The following is a 14,291-nucleotide window of genomic DNA, read 5'->3' as shown; positions in this document are numbered from 1 at the left end:
ACAACAGAGAAACGAAAAGCGACGGTGTGTTTATTTTGTGCAGCAAAGTGAACAGAAGAGAGACTCAGCAAAAGAGAGCTAACGAGCAAAAACAGATTATAATAAGTATATACGTATTTCGACAGAAAGAGCGAGAGCGAGAGAGACGCAATGCATATAACCGAGTAGAGTATAAACGGAACGGAACGGAAATGGAACGAAAACAAACGAAACAATGGAGACGGACGAGAGCCGCCCCAATTCCATTACAAATGAAAAGCAACTCAAGGCGCAACAAAACGGCGTCGCATGGCATCAAAATTAAATGCCGTTCTACAACACTAAAAATAATTGTCAATGGCTTTAAGGCCCGGGCCGAAAAGTTACTTAAAGTTCTGAGCTTATTTTCATTTCTATGCCATCATGGGATCTGTAACTTACCGCCTGCCGTGCGTTGCAACACGGGCGATTGACGTTGAATCTGTGGCTCCGCTGGTGGTTCCAAAATATCTCGATATTTCGACACCATTAGCACCGAAATAAAGTAGACAATAGCAAGCGAGAGGAATTGCGCTTGCTTCGTTTCCTCCTACAATAAACGAAAAAAGAGTGGGATGGAGAGTAAGGAAGCGAGAGAAATTGTGTGAGTGAAAATCAAAATATTATACTGTCCTTGAGACAGAAGTAACTCAACTCACCACATCACGATAGATAACCGCACGCAGACGATTTACGTCCATGTCTTGGAGAAGCTTCTCAGGATCCTTGACGGGTGATAATTGACCGGTGATTGACTCAACAATGTTCTGCAAATAGAAATTTAATTATGATAGTAGTGAGATTTTATAGGAAAAACTCTTCCAAGTGTTGTAAAGTGTTTAAATATTCCAAAAATTAATGGCAAATATCGATAAGGTTAATTTCTAAGGAGGTATTTATTCAAAATTGTTGTGACAACTCACCTTGGGTGACGCTTGTGCGCCGCGTATGAGCGCCTGTAGATGTGCCGCGCCGGGTACATCCCGAGCCAGAGCTCCTACATTGTAGCGTGTTCGCTCCTTGCACTCCAGACAGTTGCGTACGGCACAGGTGCAAACCAGGCGGAGGCACTGACGTAAAATGCCGCCACTGGACATGTTCTTCTCGGCCTCCAGCTCACCAAAGTTGAGAGAGGTGGCAAAAATGAGCACGTCAGCCATGTTGACCAGACGCTGCAGAAATGAGACGGCCACCTCGAGCGGCATGCCCTGTGTGGGCTCAAGAACATCTAGCTCGGACTATAAAGGGAGGAGCAAGGTGGGTTAAGAGATTTGTGAAGGCCGGGGGCTAGTCGATACTTACATTTGGCGATGTGGCGCTTGCTAGCAAGGGCAAGAGCCCACCGCAGGCTATTATTAGATTATCGGCCAGTTGGGAAATCAAATGGACTGTATTGACCACAAAGATGGCATTCTCGCTGGAGTTGACAAAGTCGAGGACGCTCTTGGTGGAGTGGCTGCGCCACACCTGTATGTCCGTTTCCAGTGAGAAGAGCACGTCGGAGAGCAGACGCTGATGTATGTAGGACCACTTGAATTCTGGTATGCGGAATGGTGGGCGCGTCGGCCCCGGACTGAACATGGGACGTGTCGAACCAGACTTGGATCGTTGCTGTTTACCCTCCACTGGGCCGCCAGCTGCATTACCCGCCGCTGCAGGAACGAATGTTGGGGTTAGAAAAAGCCTAGAACTAGATCGATGGCTTCACAACTCACCGTAATGATTGACAAGCACCTGCGCACCGGCTGGTGGTTGCTGATTAACATAGTCCTCGTCATCGTCGCCACCAACAGCTTGTGGATCGTCGTGCAGCTGTTCGTCGATGCTTTTGTTGGAGTCGTCAGTGTCGTGTGCGACGCCGACGTTACCCTCGTTCTTCGGTGTTGTCTGTGTGGTGGAGTCCACCTCTGTGGGCTTAATGCGCACAGGCACCGCGACGGGCAGTTGCTCGACTATCGCTGTGGGCGAGGGTGCAGGTGAGGTTTGTGTTGTCTGCTCGGCAGCCACTGCTTTGACCGTCTCATCAACCAGCGTATCCAGAACCGCACTCACAATGGCTGTTACGTGTTCCTTGGACTCAGGCTCCGATGCAGGCTCGAGCTCCGGCTCCTGCTTCGACTCCGGTTTAGGGTCAGTTTTGGTTTCTGTTACTGTTTCGGCCACCGGCGAAATCGCTGGCTCAACAGCAACAATTGATTCAACCTGTTCTGTTTCATTTGACTGCACTGTGGCCAGCTCAAGGGCTGTCTGAACCACTTCCTCGACAATTTCCTTGGCTGCCGCAGCCAGGCTCTCATTGGCATCAATCTCGGTTTCTGGGATCGGTTCTGAGACAACTGTGGCGGCCTGCATTTCATCAGGTGTTTCGATTTCTGTTAGCTCGTTCGCCTTTTGTGGGGGCAGCTCATTGTTATTGGTTTCTGTAGCCACGGCTTCGGTGGCATCAATGACCTTTTCAATTAGCTGTTCCATAACGTCACGCACTGCTGAAGCGACCATCTCGTCTGTTTGCTCACTCTCTGTCCTCGCGTCGGCTTCGGTTACGGGCAGAGATAGTTGTTCCGTTCTCGTTTCCGGCTCAGGCAATTGCAGTAGGCTGTCTTCGGCCATGGACGAGCTCGAGACGGTAGTCTCGGGACTGATGGACGTGGTTAACTCTTCCGTGGACTCATTGGTCGTGCTGAGGGAGGAGCTGTTCTCGGCCACTTCGTTGGCGTCTGGCTCGGATGTGTGGGTGGCGGTAGCGATCTTGTTATCGTTATTATTTAGCTTGTTCGCTGCCGTGGCGACCGCGTCTTCAGTCTTTTGATTATTTGCTTCGGTGCTGGTCTTGGAAATAGCATTGGACTTAGTTTCCAACGTTGACTCTGTCTTTGGCGTCGCTTCCTTCAACTCCGTTATCGCCTGGGTTGCGGCATTGGCGTCGCTTTGATGGCTGGCACTGCTGGTTATCTCATTTGCATTGACCTCAGACTCGATTTGGGGCGTCGCTTGCTCAGCTGCTTCAGTAGTTTGCTCCTCAAGCGCATTATTATTGTTGTTATTGTTATTCAGCAAGTTCTTACTGTTCAGTAAGGTAACATTATCCTGTTCCAAGGTAGCGCTGGCATCTCTTGCGGCAGCCTGCGCTTGCGTTTTTTTCTCGTTCTTGAGAACACCTTGCACAACTTCGTTAACGGCCAGCTCGATCTCTTCATCCTTGAGCACAGAGGACGCTTCCTGTAGCTCGTCAACAACCATTTTGCAATCGTTTAATGCCGCTTCTGAGCTCTGCAGGACATGAGCCACATGTTGTTCAACGTCAAGTGCATCCTTTTCTGTCGCTAGCTCCAGCTGTTCCACATCATCGCCTATCTGTAAGGCCTCTTTAAGCGCTACCTGGCCGCCCGATTGTGCCGTCGCGGTTGACGGCTGCTTATCCGACTCCTCATTGCTGCCATTGCAGATGGGCGCAGCCTGGAGGGCTTCGTCCGTTTTGATTTGCTCGTTGTATACATCGGAAATGTTGGCTATAACCGATTTGGTCGTTGCTGGCACCTCCTCGTCCGTTGCATCTGGTTCAGCTGATGCCGTTGTGGTTGTTGCAGACGGCGTCGTCGTTGATGTTGCGCAGCCGCATTGTTGTGCCTCTGCTGGGACCACCTCGCAATTTTCTGGCGCTTCCACGCTTTCCAGCTCCTCATCGACGGCTGGTACATCCTCCAGAGAGGCTATAGACGGGGCTGGTTTGACGGCCGGTGCTTGTGCCGCCTGAATTCCAGCACCACCGCCCCCTTGCTGCTGCTGTTGTAGTTCCTCACGCTCCCAACCGCTAATCGTGCTAATTGGTCTCGCCTGACGCAGCGCCGGATCTGTAATGTTGTCCGTACGCTGGCGCTCGTAGTGTTCATACATTTGGGCGAACTGGAGCTTGAACTCCTCGTAAGACACCTTCGAGTGGACAATAGCCAGCGTGTCTACCCAGACACGCCAGCCACCGTACTCGTGCTTAATGGCGTGATGCAAGAGCATGCGGAAAAGCGAATAGACCATATCACTGATCTTCTGCTCTTCAGTATTTTTCGGGTGTATGTAGGCCATGGCAATTAGCCATTCCTGCCAGACGGACATTTGCAGTACGGTGCGTCGATTCTCGCGGTTGCTGTTACACAGCAGTGTCATGTCCTGCAGGAACAGTTTCTTTACCTCGATCAGGGAGTCGGTCTGCTTCGACTGTCGGATGAGCGTGGCCACAACCTTCAGTATCACTGTGAAACAGAATGGGCGGTTGGATGACAGTTAGAATTCCGGCGAATCACCCCCCAAGTCAGTTAATGGCAAAGCCCTAATGGAATAGGGTTAGGTATGTGGTGGGAGGGTTAGGCTACTTACTTGGATTCTCCAGACGGTAATGACTTTCGGGCTCGGGATGACGCGTGTACAAGATTTGCTGTGAAATGTGCTCGGTCATAATTTCGTAGAGCACGTTGTATGTGGGCAGGGACAATGACTCCTCGTAGAGCAGCACGCGCTCCGCTAATAGCGTGTACAAATTGTGTGGCGACATGACGTCGTACTTGCGTCTGCGGAGTTTAAATGAAGAGTAATGCGATGCCAAGCAGCAATGCCGGTTTAGGTGTTTAGGAGTGTGGGTGGGCGCAGAAAACGAGAAAGAGAGAGGGTAGGCGGCAGAGAAAGATAGAAATACATACAAAATTTATGAGTTTGCATTACAGAGCAGTTTGTTTACCCAAACCGAAACCGACACCGAAACCTACCGAATCTGCAGCCCAAGCCCGTCACAGCACGAAACAATGCGTGTAGCCACATAAATGTATGTAACTTTCTTTTGAGAGGTGACTATTTGTATACTATATTTAGAGTCGATTGTGTCGGATACTTCAAATATTGTTTGCCTACCTGAATAATTTTAGTTTTGTTAATTACCTTTCTTTAAATGAACTTCTAGAATACACTCGTACTAGATAATCTGACTTGGTCTTGTGTTTGACTTTTTGTTCGCTTAGAGATTACTAGATGGTCCGAAAACTTTTTGTAATATCCAGCTGTGAAAAAATCTGCAAAGTCAATGCTCCAGGAAGCTGTAGACTTCATGTGTCTTTGTAACGAATGTTTTCACTCTGCTTCTTCTTCAGGCTATACAGGTCTGAAGCTTTGGCATGCCTTCATGTCTTCAATTTAAATTAAAAGTTCGTGTCAACTAGCTTTTTTAATGGATACTCTCCTCACTCCGCTTCTTCTTCTTCAGACTACACAAGTCTAGTCTAGTAGCTGTCTTGCCTTCATTTATCTTTGTATTGAAAGTTTACTTAAAATTTCCTATCGACTTGCTTTTCTTATGGATACTCCTTTCACCCTGCTTTGTCTCAGAGTTTGCTTCGTTTTATACGGAAGCAGGTGAGCAAACAGAACAGCTACAGAATCCGTCTAAATGGCTTGCAGCAACAGATCGGGTGCAATGTCAACGAGTTTTGTATATTTTTGGAAAATTCTGGAACCTGTAACTCGTTTGAACTTACTTGTGTGTGCTGCGAGACAGGAAGAAGCCCAGGAGCTTGAGCGCCTGTAGGCGTATCAATTGACTTTCGGCGGCCAGCAGCTTGAATATGCTACGAACGCCATGCTTGACATCGAATGCAGGTACCATAGAGCTCGGATGCTCGGACATTAGCGAGATAAGCATTTGCAGAACATCGTGCAGGTTCTCGTCCTGTGAGAGATGAACAAGAAATACACAAAGATAACGAATATTAAACAGATGATTGGCATTTATTTAGAGTACGCATCGATTGATATTAGTTATAATATATGTATATGGGTATTTCGTAATATGCAGTTTATAATATTAGGCTCTCACCTCATGCATGGTCGTCAAATAGTTGAGTATGCTTTGCAGTTCATCCTCCTTTACGCCATTGCCGATCATGATCAGCTGCTTGAGGAACAGCAGGATGTAGGCGCGTATGGCCAGTATGTCCTTTTGCGCAGGTCGCGGTCCATCTGCGAGAGAGTGCGGTGGCAAATGGTGGATAATTAGCGAGCTGTCGTCCCTCCTGGTGGGAGCCTCGATGTCTCGTGGTTACTTACCCAATCCTTTCGGTATGATGCCGCTCTTGGCACGCGGATTCACCACCCAGTAGTAATATTTGAGGGTGTGGACCGTCTGAAGGACGGTGCTGACGCGACGCACATTGCTGTAGATCTGTGTATCGCTGAGAAACTCGGTGGCCAGATACGAGTAGAGGCGCGCCTGGACATTGGCGGGTGTGTATATCCACAGTGCTGGGTTGAACAGCACGTGGTCGAGCAGCTGCCACGTTAGAAACGAGAAACAGAACAACTGCAAGGAATTAGTCAAGTAACTTATGCTGTCCTCAGACTCGGCAATAATGCCATTTTATTTCAGTTTTTTCATCATCTTTTCCATCTTCTTTGCAATGATGGGCTTGTGCCATTTATGTGCTTAGAGAAATGTGTGTTATGTGATGGTGTGGTGTGGTGGTGTGGCATGGCAAGTAGTAGTTGATAAACAAGTTCAGAGTATACAAAGGTGCATAGCAACAGGAAAATTAAATATTGTAGTTGTACTTGTACATAGGCAGGAGGTAGTTACGATTAGATAGATAGATAGATAGATAGAAAGTTAAGATAAGTTAAGTTAAGACAGTGGTGGTAAATACTACTAGTTGTATATGTATTATGCAAGTGTTTATCTATACTAATATTATAAAGAGGAAAGATTTGATTGTTTGTTTGTTTGCTTGAATTGAAAAGGCTGCGAATCTACTGGACCGATTTAATGGATTCTTTCACTGTTGGGAAGCTACACTATAGACGGTTAACATGGGCTATATTATATTTGCAAAAAACAATGGAATCCTTACTAAAACGCCAATAATGTAACCAAAGATGTAAAAACATTAACTTAAAAACTCCTGAATAGCATGCAGTTAGCTCATAATCATCCTTGAAACATTACCAGCTTAAATATTAAGGCAATATTATTAAAAAGCCCCCAGCCAAATAAAAGATTACAAATCGATCGACATCGTGGTTAAAATTGAAGACATTTAGATTCAATAAACCCTTCTGGACTGCCGCCACATGAATTGACGGTAAAACTCGGAATTGCAATCATGTTTTTGAGAAACTAAAGCCTTCTAAGCATGTGAAATGGGACGAGGCTGCTTATTAAGGAATTGCAGGACAATTTAAGTGTAGCAAGGATCCATTTGATCATTTTTATGGCTTCAATTTCCGGTAGTCCCAAGGCCAAGCCTTCGAATTAGTAGGGATCGACATACGAAAGCAATGTTTTACGGTATGTTGACCTGCCACGGGTCGGAGCTCCTGAAAATCAATTTATTTTGCTATAAAACATCAAATATCTTTTACAGAGAACCTCTGACCTAATAAAGAATAACAAACAGTTCTAAAAACGAACAAAATCATTAAAACAATAATATCCAAAATAAATTTCACTCCTTCTTAGTAACTCATAGCAAAAAGAAAGGTGTATGTGTGTAAGGTGTGTGTGTGTGTGTGTGTTATGAAATGTATAATTTTTAAAATTTGTGTAAAAATACCCGTGCGAAGCAGAGGCAGGACGCTAGTTTTAAATAATAACAAAGAGTTGTATACATACGTTTACATGAGTATCATGTTGATTGTTGTAGTTGTTGGTTGATTGATTGGTTGGTTGGTTGGTTGGTTCGGGGTATCGGGTTGGTAGTACGAGTAGTAGTAGTATTGGGGTTCGTTTGAATATATATTTATATATGCATGCAGCAAACAGCAATGAACGCAACGTTTGGTTAAAACATAAAAAGAAATTCAATAAAAACAACAATAATAAGGTGAACAACAAATGAACGATTATCGCATTCAACGAGGGGGCGCGGCAGGCAGGCAGCAGGCGGCAAAGAATTAAATTAATTTATCACATCACATGTCTCGCTATCATAGGTATTTGCGTAACTCTAACCTAAAGCTAAGTTACACAACTAAAACTAATTAAAAATATATATATATATATATATATATATATATATACATATGTATATGAATATAACTAAATAATTAACTAAAGTATAGTGTAAGGCAGCTACGAGTACTAATTTTATTGCTTAGCTTAACTAAGCGTCACAAGAGCCCAAATGGCAGGCGACGCTATTGTTATAAACTATAGGCAATGCCAAAAGCGTTTACGAAACGATTTGTACTACAAGTATATGAGTCGGTAGTTCAAATAATTATGCTTGCTTGTGTTTTTTCAATGCACAGTTTATGAGCCATAATTAGTTGAATAACTTGTTGATTGTTAGTTCAGGTTTTGCATTGAAGTGTAAGACTGCAAATGAAGGGATGAATAAATGGAAGCGCAGCTTATTCATATAAGACACTACTCTGATCGAATATCTAGAAGGTTTCTCATTATTCAGGTAATTAATATCCGATAAAATCGCAGAAGTAATAAGTCTTAAGACTCTTAACTATTTAAAGTGTTTTAAACGAAGTGAATGGCTAAGTTTTATCTTCAACGATACGATGTCATCTTCAACGCAAATCTTAGATTTGTAAAACGAATTGTTAATATGAGCCTTTTTTCATTTTTGTAATTTGAAACTAGCTTGATTGTTAGAAGTTTGCTTTACTCCGATGGAGAGAAATTTTTATTGGCTTATTAAATATGTTAATATTTATGCATTAATGCACCATCTGTTCAATAAAATGAATGGTTATTTAGTTAGTAATTTATTTTTATTGATTAAAAGAAACGCTTGGATTTTATTAAATACTATTAACCACTCTCTTAACTAGGTTTTATAATTAAAGTGACAAGTTTTACAAAAATAAAAATTGATAGGTTTTTAAAATCTTTCTCAAAATCAGATAAGAAAAGAAGATTCTCCAATAGACAAAGAAGGATTACTTCAGAGAAAAAAGTAGAGGTAATTAAGTAGCTACTATTTCAGCTTCCAATTCATGTTGGAGTCATTTTTCTCACTTCTGGTATCGAGGGAGAAACTCATGCTTGGTGGGAAGAAATTTCTTTCTTTCAACTAAAGCGCAATGAGAGATGAATGCAGTTTTGAATGGAATGCAGAGATTTTTAAAATTCAGCTTCAAATTGAAAACAAATCATTTTCATCTTTTCTACAAAGAGAGATTACCTTGTTTGTGGCAATGTATTTTTTTTACATTTTGTTATGGTGGCGTTATGGTGGCTTTTTGCTTGCAGATTTAAATTCTGATTTGATAGCCATAAACGCTAGGTATATGGATATTGTTGTTATTGTTGCATTGCAGCAGTTAACAGAAATAACAATGGGAATGCAACATGCAACATCGCACTACTCCTCCATTCTCCCCTCTCCGTCACGCACAAACTGACGCGTGCAACTCGCAACAGAAGTTTCCCAATTAAAAATGTGCACAAGTGTAAAATAAAGCGATGTTGGTAACCGAAAACGAGACGATGAGCGAAGGACGGCTCCCAGCCAGTCAGACAGTCGGACAGCAGCTTCAGGGGGAGGTGGAGCTGCAGCTGGACCTGGAACTGGAGGGGCATTGAAGGATGAGAGGGACGTGGCGTCCCGATGGCGATACCAGCCAGCAATCGCCAACAGATGTCGGCTAGCAGTTACAATTCAGACGCCATCGGGCCACAACAGGCGATGGGCGAATATTTGTAGCTTCGAGCTCAACACGAGAAACACGCAAAAAACTCATGGCATGGAAATTTATTCATTTATGTGGCGCACGTTATTGTTATAGATGCAGGATGCAGACTTCAAGCTACAGGCTACAGATGTGGCTCCCGATATAGATACAGATACACACAGTTAGAGGTACAATAACTGCCGTTGCCAATGCTGGCGTTGCTGCCGACGTTGCTGTTGTATTGTAATTAGTGCTAGGTGGCAGTGATTGTAGTTTTTGTTATTGTTCCCGCCGGGATGGCATTGTGGTTATTGAAGTTGGGCGCGTGTGGGAGCAGTTGCTGGTGGAACTAACAGCAGGCAGTGCACCCCATTCCCCACCCACCCTACAGAGTCAAGTTTCAATTATCAAAATGACAAAAATGGATGCAAACACTGCAATCGCATTAATGATTGACAACACAGTCCTCCTAGCGTTTGCATTAACATTTCTCGTTTTATCCATACAAAATCGTAATATTATTATTATGAGAGAGAATGAGAGAGAGAGAGAAAAGTTGATATAAAATCTCAAATTTAAAGGAATTGAACCGAAATGGTATTGGTTTTGTACTACAAGTAACTAATGAATTGTTTTCGATTCACCAGCCGGCCTATTTAATTTCACAAAATCTGGAATGTGAAGATTAAGAAACATTTCCATTAGCTAGTTTCTCTTTCAGACTTATCGAGAGTAGAAAGCCAAAAGACCTTCTCACAATAAATGAAGCAGAAAACAGCTACTATATCCAGGAAAGTGATATTTCAAGATCAGCTTTCAATGCAAGTTAAGGTTAAGGTGTTTTTACAATAAATTGTAATCAATTATCAACATTTGCAAATCATTTTAAATTTAAATATTTTACAAAATTGTAATGTGAAAATTAAGAAACGTGACCGGCAATTAACTCGTTTCTCTTTTAAAGTTATCGAGAGTAGAAGGCCTTCTTACAATAAATGAAGCACAAAGAAGGTTAAACCAGCTATTATATGTACAAGTAGATTGAAATTTGAAGATTTATAATTGAGATCAGTTCAGTTAAGTTAAGTTGTTTTTACAATAAATAGTTATCAATTATATAGATTTGGAATTCATATTTTAAAGTATTTTAGAACCTTAGAAACTTAGAACATTTATCAAAGACTTTGTTCAACACAAAAGGCTTTAATCAAAAATTGTTTTCATAGCGTATACAGCAAATAGTATTTACTATATACTTGTATTATAAGTAATAAAAACATACAAAATAGATGGTATACTAGTTAATTTCTATTGGGTCGTTCGCTAAGTAATTTCATTTCTTGACACCAGCTGATCTTATGGCATTTTTTCGCAGCCAACTTCACTCTTCACCGCCTTACCGTTATATATTTAAACAGCTGATGTAGTATAGCAGTAAGGCTTTTTTGTAAATAATGTTGTACAATTTTTTTGAATAGTTTAGCATTCTCGGCATATTTTACTGCTTACTCAGTGAACGACCCAACATATGAAAGAAATTTTGCATTCAATTTAAACATAGAAAAATCAGGAAGAATATCTACACAATGTTGAATAAACAAACGATTATCAAACACATTTTATGTCACCACATTAACAAGCTAATCTGGTATAATGCAGATTTATGTTTTTGTATACATAAGCGATGTGACAGCAATAATTTGAAATGTAGATGATTAATTAAATGAATTATTTCTGTTTGAAAGTTAGGCGCCACGGAATCCTATGATGATTATATGATTATTAGCGGACAAACAGACCCTACTACATAATTCCAGTTGTCGATAGAGTGCTATCTGTATATCCATTAGATTCATGGATGAGAAATGTTATTTTTTTATTGCTACTCTTTAGTTAGAAAGAAGAAATGCATTTCTGTTTGCAATTGAAAGCCAAATACATAGGCAAACAATCTTGCATTCGTGAAAATTATGTTTTCATCGCTTTTTTTGCTAGAAACAAAAGAAAAAGCGATGCTGTGCAGATAATATAGAAACTTTTCAATGAATGCCACATGCCTAAATAAAAAAGAGGTTAAACAGATTTTCGTATTTTAGCGAAAACCTATTTTTTCCGATCGTTTATTTTATTTCATTGAATAATCGAGGGTCAGTACTTATCTATGGTTGATATACAAATTACGGATTCATTTTCAAATTACAAGTATTGTACATTTCAGTTAAGATCTGAAAACCAGCGGTTCAAATGAATTTTGAGATACTAATGAACGCTCGACAACAGACATATACATATTACTATATATATATATATGTGTACTCGGATGGATATAAAAATATTTACAACACAACACGCAGTTTAATACACTTGTCTAATTCTAAGTAACTGTACAGTGTTAGAAATCCAATAAACGGTTAAATTCTTCAAGTACAACTAAGATAGGAACAATACACACTCACACACTGAGGAACGAAAATTCTAAATTATAACAGAAATAGTTATGTACGAGTATATTCGAAAACGGAATGGAACGAACGAAACGTCTATATGTACATATAGTTAAGTATTTGGTAGATAGAAATGAGAATTTGGCTTCACCTGGTAGAACTGTTGTAGTTATATTAGATCGGTAGTAGTAGTTGTTGTTGTTGTTATTATTAGTATTTGTTTGTTGTGCGTTGTTGATTTGAAGAAGCATTTGAGTTTTATGAAAAAATTAATATTAATGCATGAAAATGAAGCAGAATTCAAATGAGTGAGGGAGAGAGATAGAGCGCGAAATGGAGACAAAGATAGAGAGAGAGTAAGTGTAAATGAGTGAAAGAGAGAGAGAGAGAGAAACAGACAAAAGACCGTTAAATTGTAATAATTGGTGTTATTTGAGATAGTTTGCAAAATGTTTTGAATTTGATTTTAAAGTCGGCCAAAAATCAAAATGTTGCGCATAAATAAAAAGCCAGAATTTTATTTTGTTGATGTTTTTTTCGGATCAAATTTTGCTTGACATTCAAAGGTTAAAAGGCGAAGTAAAAGCATCTCTGCAAAGTGTCCAATTATGCAATAAAAATTCACAGAATAAATCAAATTTTGCAACAAATAATTAATTTGCGGGTGCCAACAAAATGCGCATGCAAGCTACAATTTAATTATGGAAAAGAAAACCATTTTCATTCATGACAAACGGAGCTCATCATGTATATGTTTTGAGGTCGTATGGAATATCGTTTATTTGAAAATTATATTCCAATCCAAATTGCAAATATTTTCCACTATAGTCATAATGCTGTTCAGCTGGCTTTTAATTTTCCATTCATTTAATTTTATTTTTATTTTTTATTAACATCCTACTTTTATTCATTCTTGATTAATGACAGCATAGGAAAATGTGCTTATTTCTCAAAATGATTGACGAACCAGCTCTAACTATTGCTTTTGTTGCTTGTCGTTATTCCCTCTTATCTTTTATTTCCCTCGCACGCATTTATTTGTATTGCATTGACCATCCATTTATTTATTTATATTTATTGTTATCGACGCTTAAAATACGATCTTGTGTCTGTCCTACTTCTACTTATCGTCACGCTATTATAACAGCGCATTTAGGAGGAATTTATCAAGAATTTATCGTCACGATTTTATGGAAATCGGCATATCACCACGCTTCTTTAGTCTGCTAGAAATGGTGGATTAATTATCGCCACACAGTTATCATCACACTTTTACCACTTTTTAGCTATCGTTACGCAACTACCGCTATCATCGCTATATAACTATGGTGGTCTATTAGCGACACCGTATCTATCGTTTCGGATATAAAGACTCCTATTAATAGTAACGCAATTATGTTAGCCTAGTTACCATCCAGTATAATTATGCTTCTTTAGTTTCTTTAAGCATCCATCCATGCATCCATCTTCACTCATGTATCGTCACGCATTTATTGTTACAGTCACTCTCTTACCATCTCGTATCTACTGTTAAGCACAACTTTGGCCTCGTATATAAAGTCAGGTATGCATCATATTTACGATGTTTTTCCACTTCAGTCTCGTCTGTTCACTATTCCGTACCTATCGTTACGCATCTGAAGCCTCCTATTTGTCGTCACGCGGTTATCGTAAACTATTCAGCCACCATTGTCACTCATTGTCTTCAGTTTCGTATACCCTATCTATAGACATGTAGCATCATCCCCCTATAGATATTTTTCTGTTTTCATCGTTAAGCTTCTACTACCAGCACATTTATCGTAATATTAAATGGCTCCGACATAAAACATAAACATGTCAAACTAAAATGAAACACAGATTTAAACTTCTGTAAAGCCACAAGAGCCGTAAATCAAAACAAGCACAATGCGGGTATACGAGTATATGTATGTATATGTATTGGATTAATAGCATAAGTGCATTAACTCAAAACAGTTGAAGTGCAATTTCAGTAACAGTTTCATATTTATATATGTATGTAAGTACATAAATATATACTTATATATATATATATATTTTTTTTTTTGTTTGTTAAAGCAAATGGTATTTAATATTTGTGCTATTTGTTAACTGTTTATTGTTTACTGTTTGGTTTTGTTTACTTTTTTGAAGGGATTACGCAGT

At 40.4% G+C, this 14,291-nt stretch overlaps 1 protein-coding gene across 1 annotated transcript in view; it reads right to left on the bottom strand.

Annotated features, from left to right (window-relative positions):
• Window positions 1-420: 420 nt before the first annotated feature.
• Window positions 421-14,291, bottom strand: part of LOC115629716 (neurobeachin) — a gene marked incomplete at its 3' end in the record, with an annotated part of 104,933 nt that continues 91,062 nt past the window's right edge. Inside the window, exons 14-23 of the mRNA XM_030526237.1 lie at window positions 12,277-12,285; window positions 6,106-6,358; window positions 5,876-6,018; window positions 5,538-5,728; window positions 4,390-4,580; window positions 1,734-4,265; window positions 1,321-1,670; window positions 942-1,256; window positions 678-785; window positions 421-568 (exon numbers count right to left, since the gene is read on the bottom strand). Coding sequence (XP_030382097.1) covers window positions 421-568; window positions 678-785; window positions 942-1,256; window positions 1,321-1,670; window positions 1,734-4,265; window positions 4,390-4,580; window positions 5,538-5,728; window positions 5,876-6,018; window positions 6,106-6,358; window positions 12,277-12,285 — 4,240 coding nt within the window. The remainder of the gene's footprint in view (window positions 569-677; window positions 786-941; window positions 1,257-1,320; window positions 1,671-1,733; window positions 4,266-4,389; window positions 4,581-5,537; window positions 5,729-5,875; window positions 6,019-6,105; window positions 6,359-12,276; window positions 12,286-14,291) is intronic.

Source organism: Scaptodrosophila lebanonensis, unplaced genomic scaffold, assembly GCF_003285725.1.
Source record: "Scaptodrosophila lebanonensis strain 11010-0011.00,11010-0021.00 unplaced genomic scaffold, SlebRS2 tig00000163-arrow-arrow-pilon, whole genome shotgun sequence".
Lineage (NCBI taxonomy): Eukaryota > Metazoa > Arthropoda > Insecta > Diptera > Drosophilidae > Scaptodrosophila > Scaptodrosophila lebanonensis.
The sequence above is the reverse complement of the archived record's forward strand: the minus strand, read 5'-3'. Positions and strand labels throughout refer to the sequence as shown.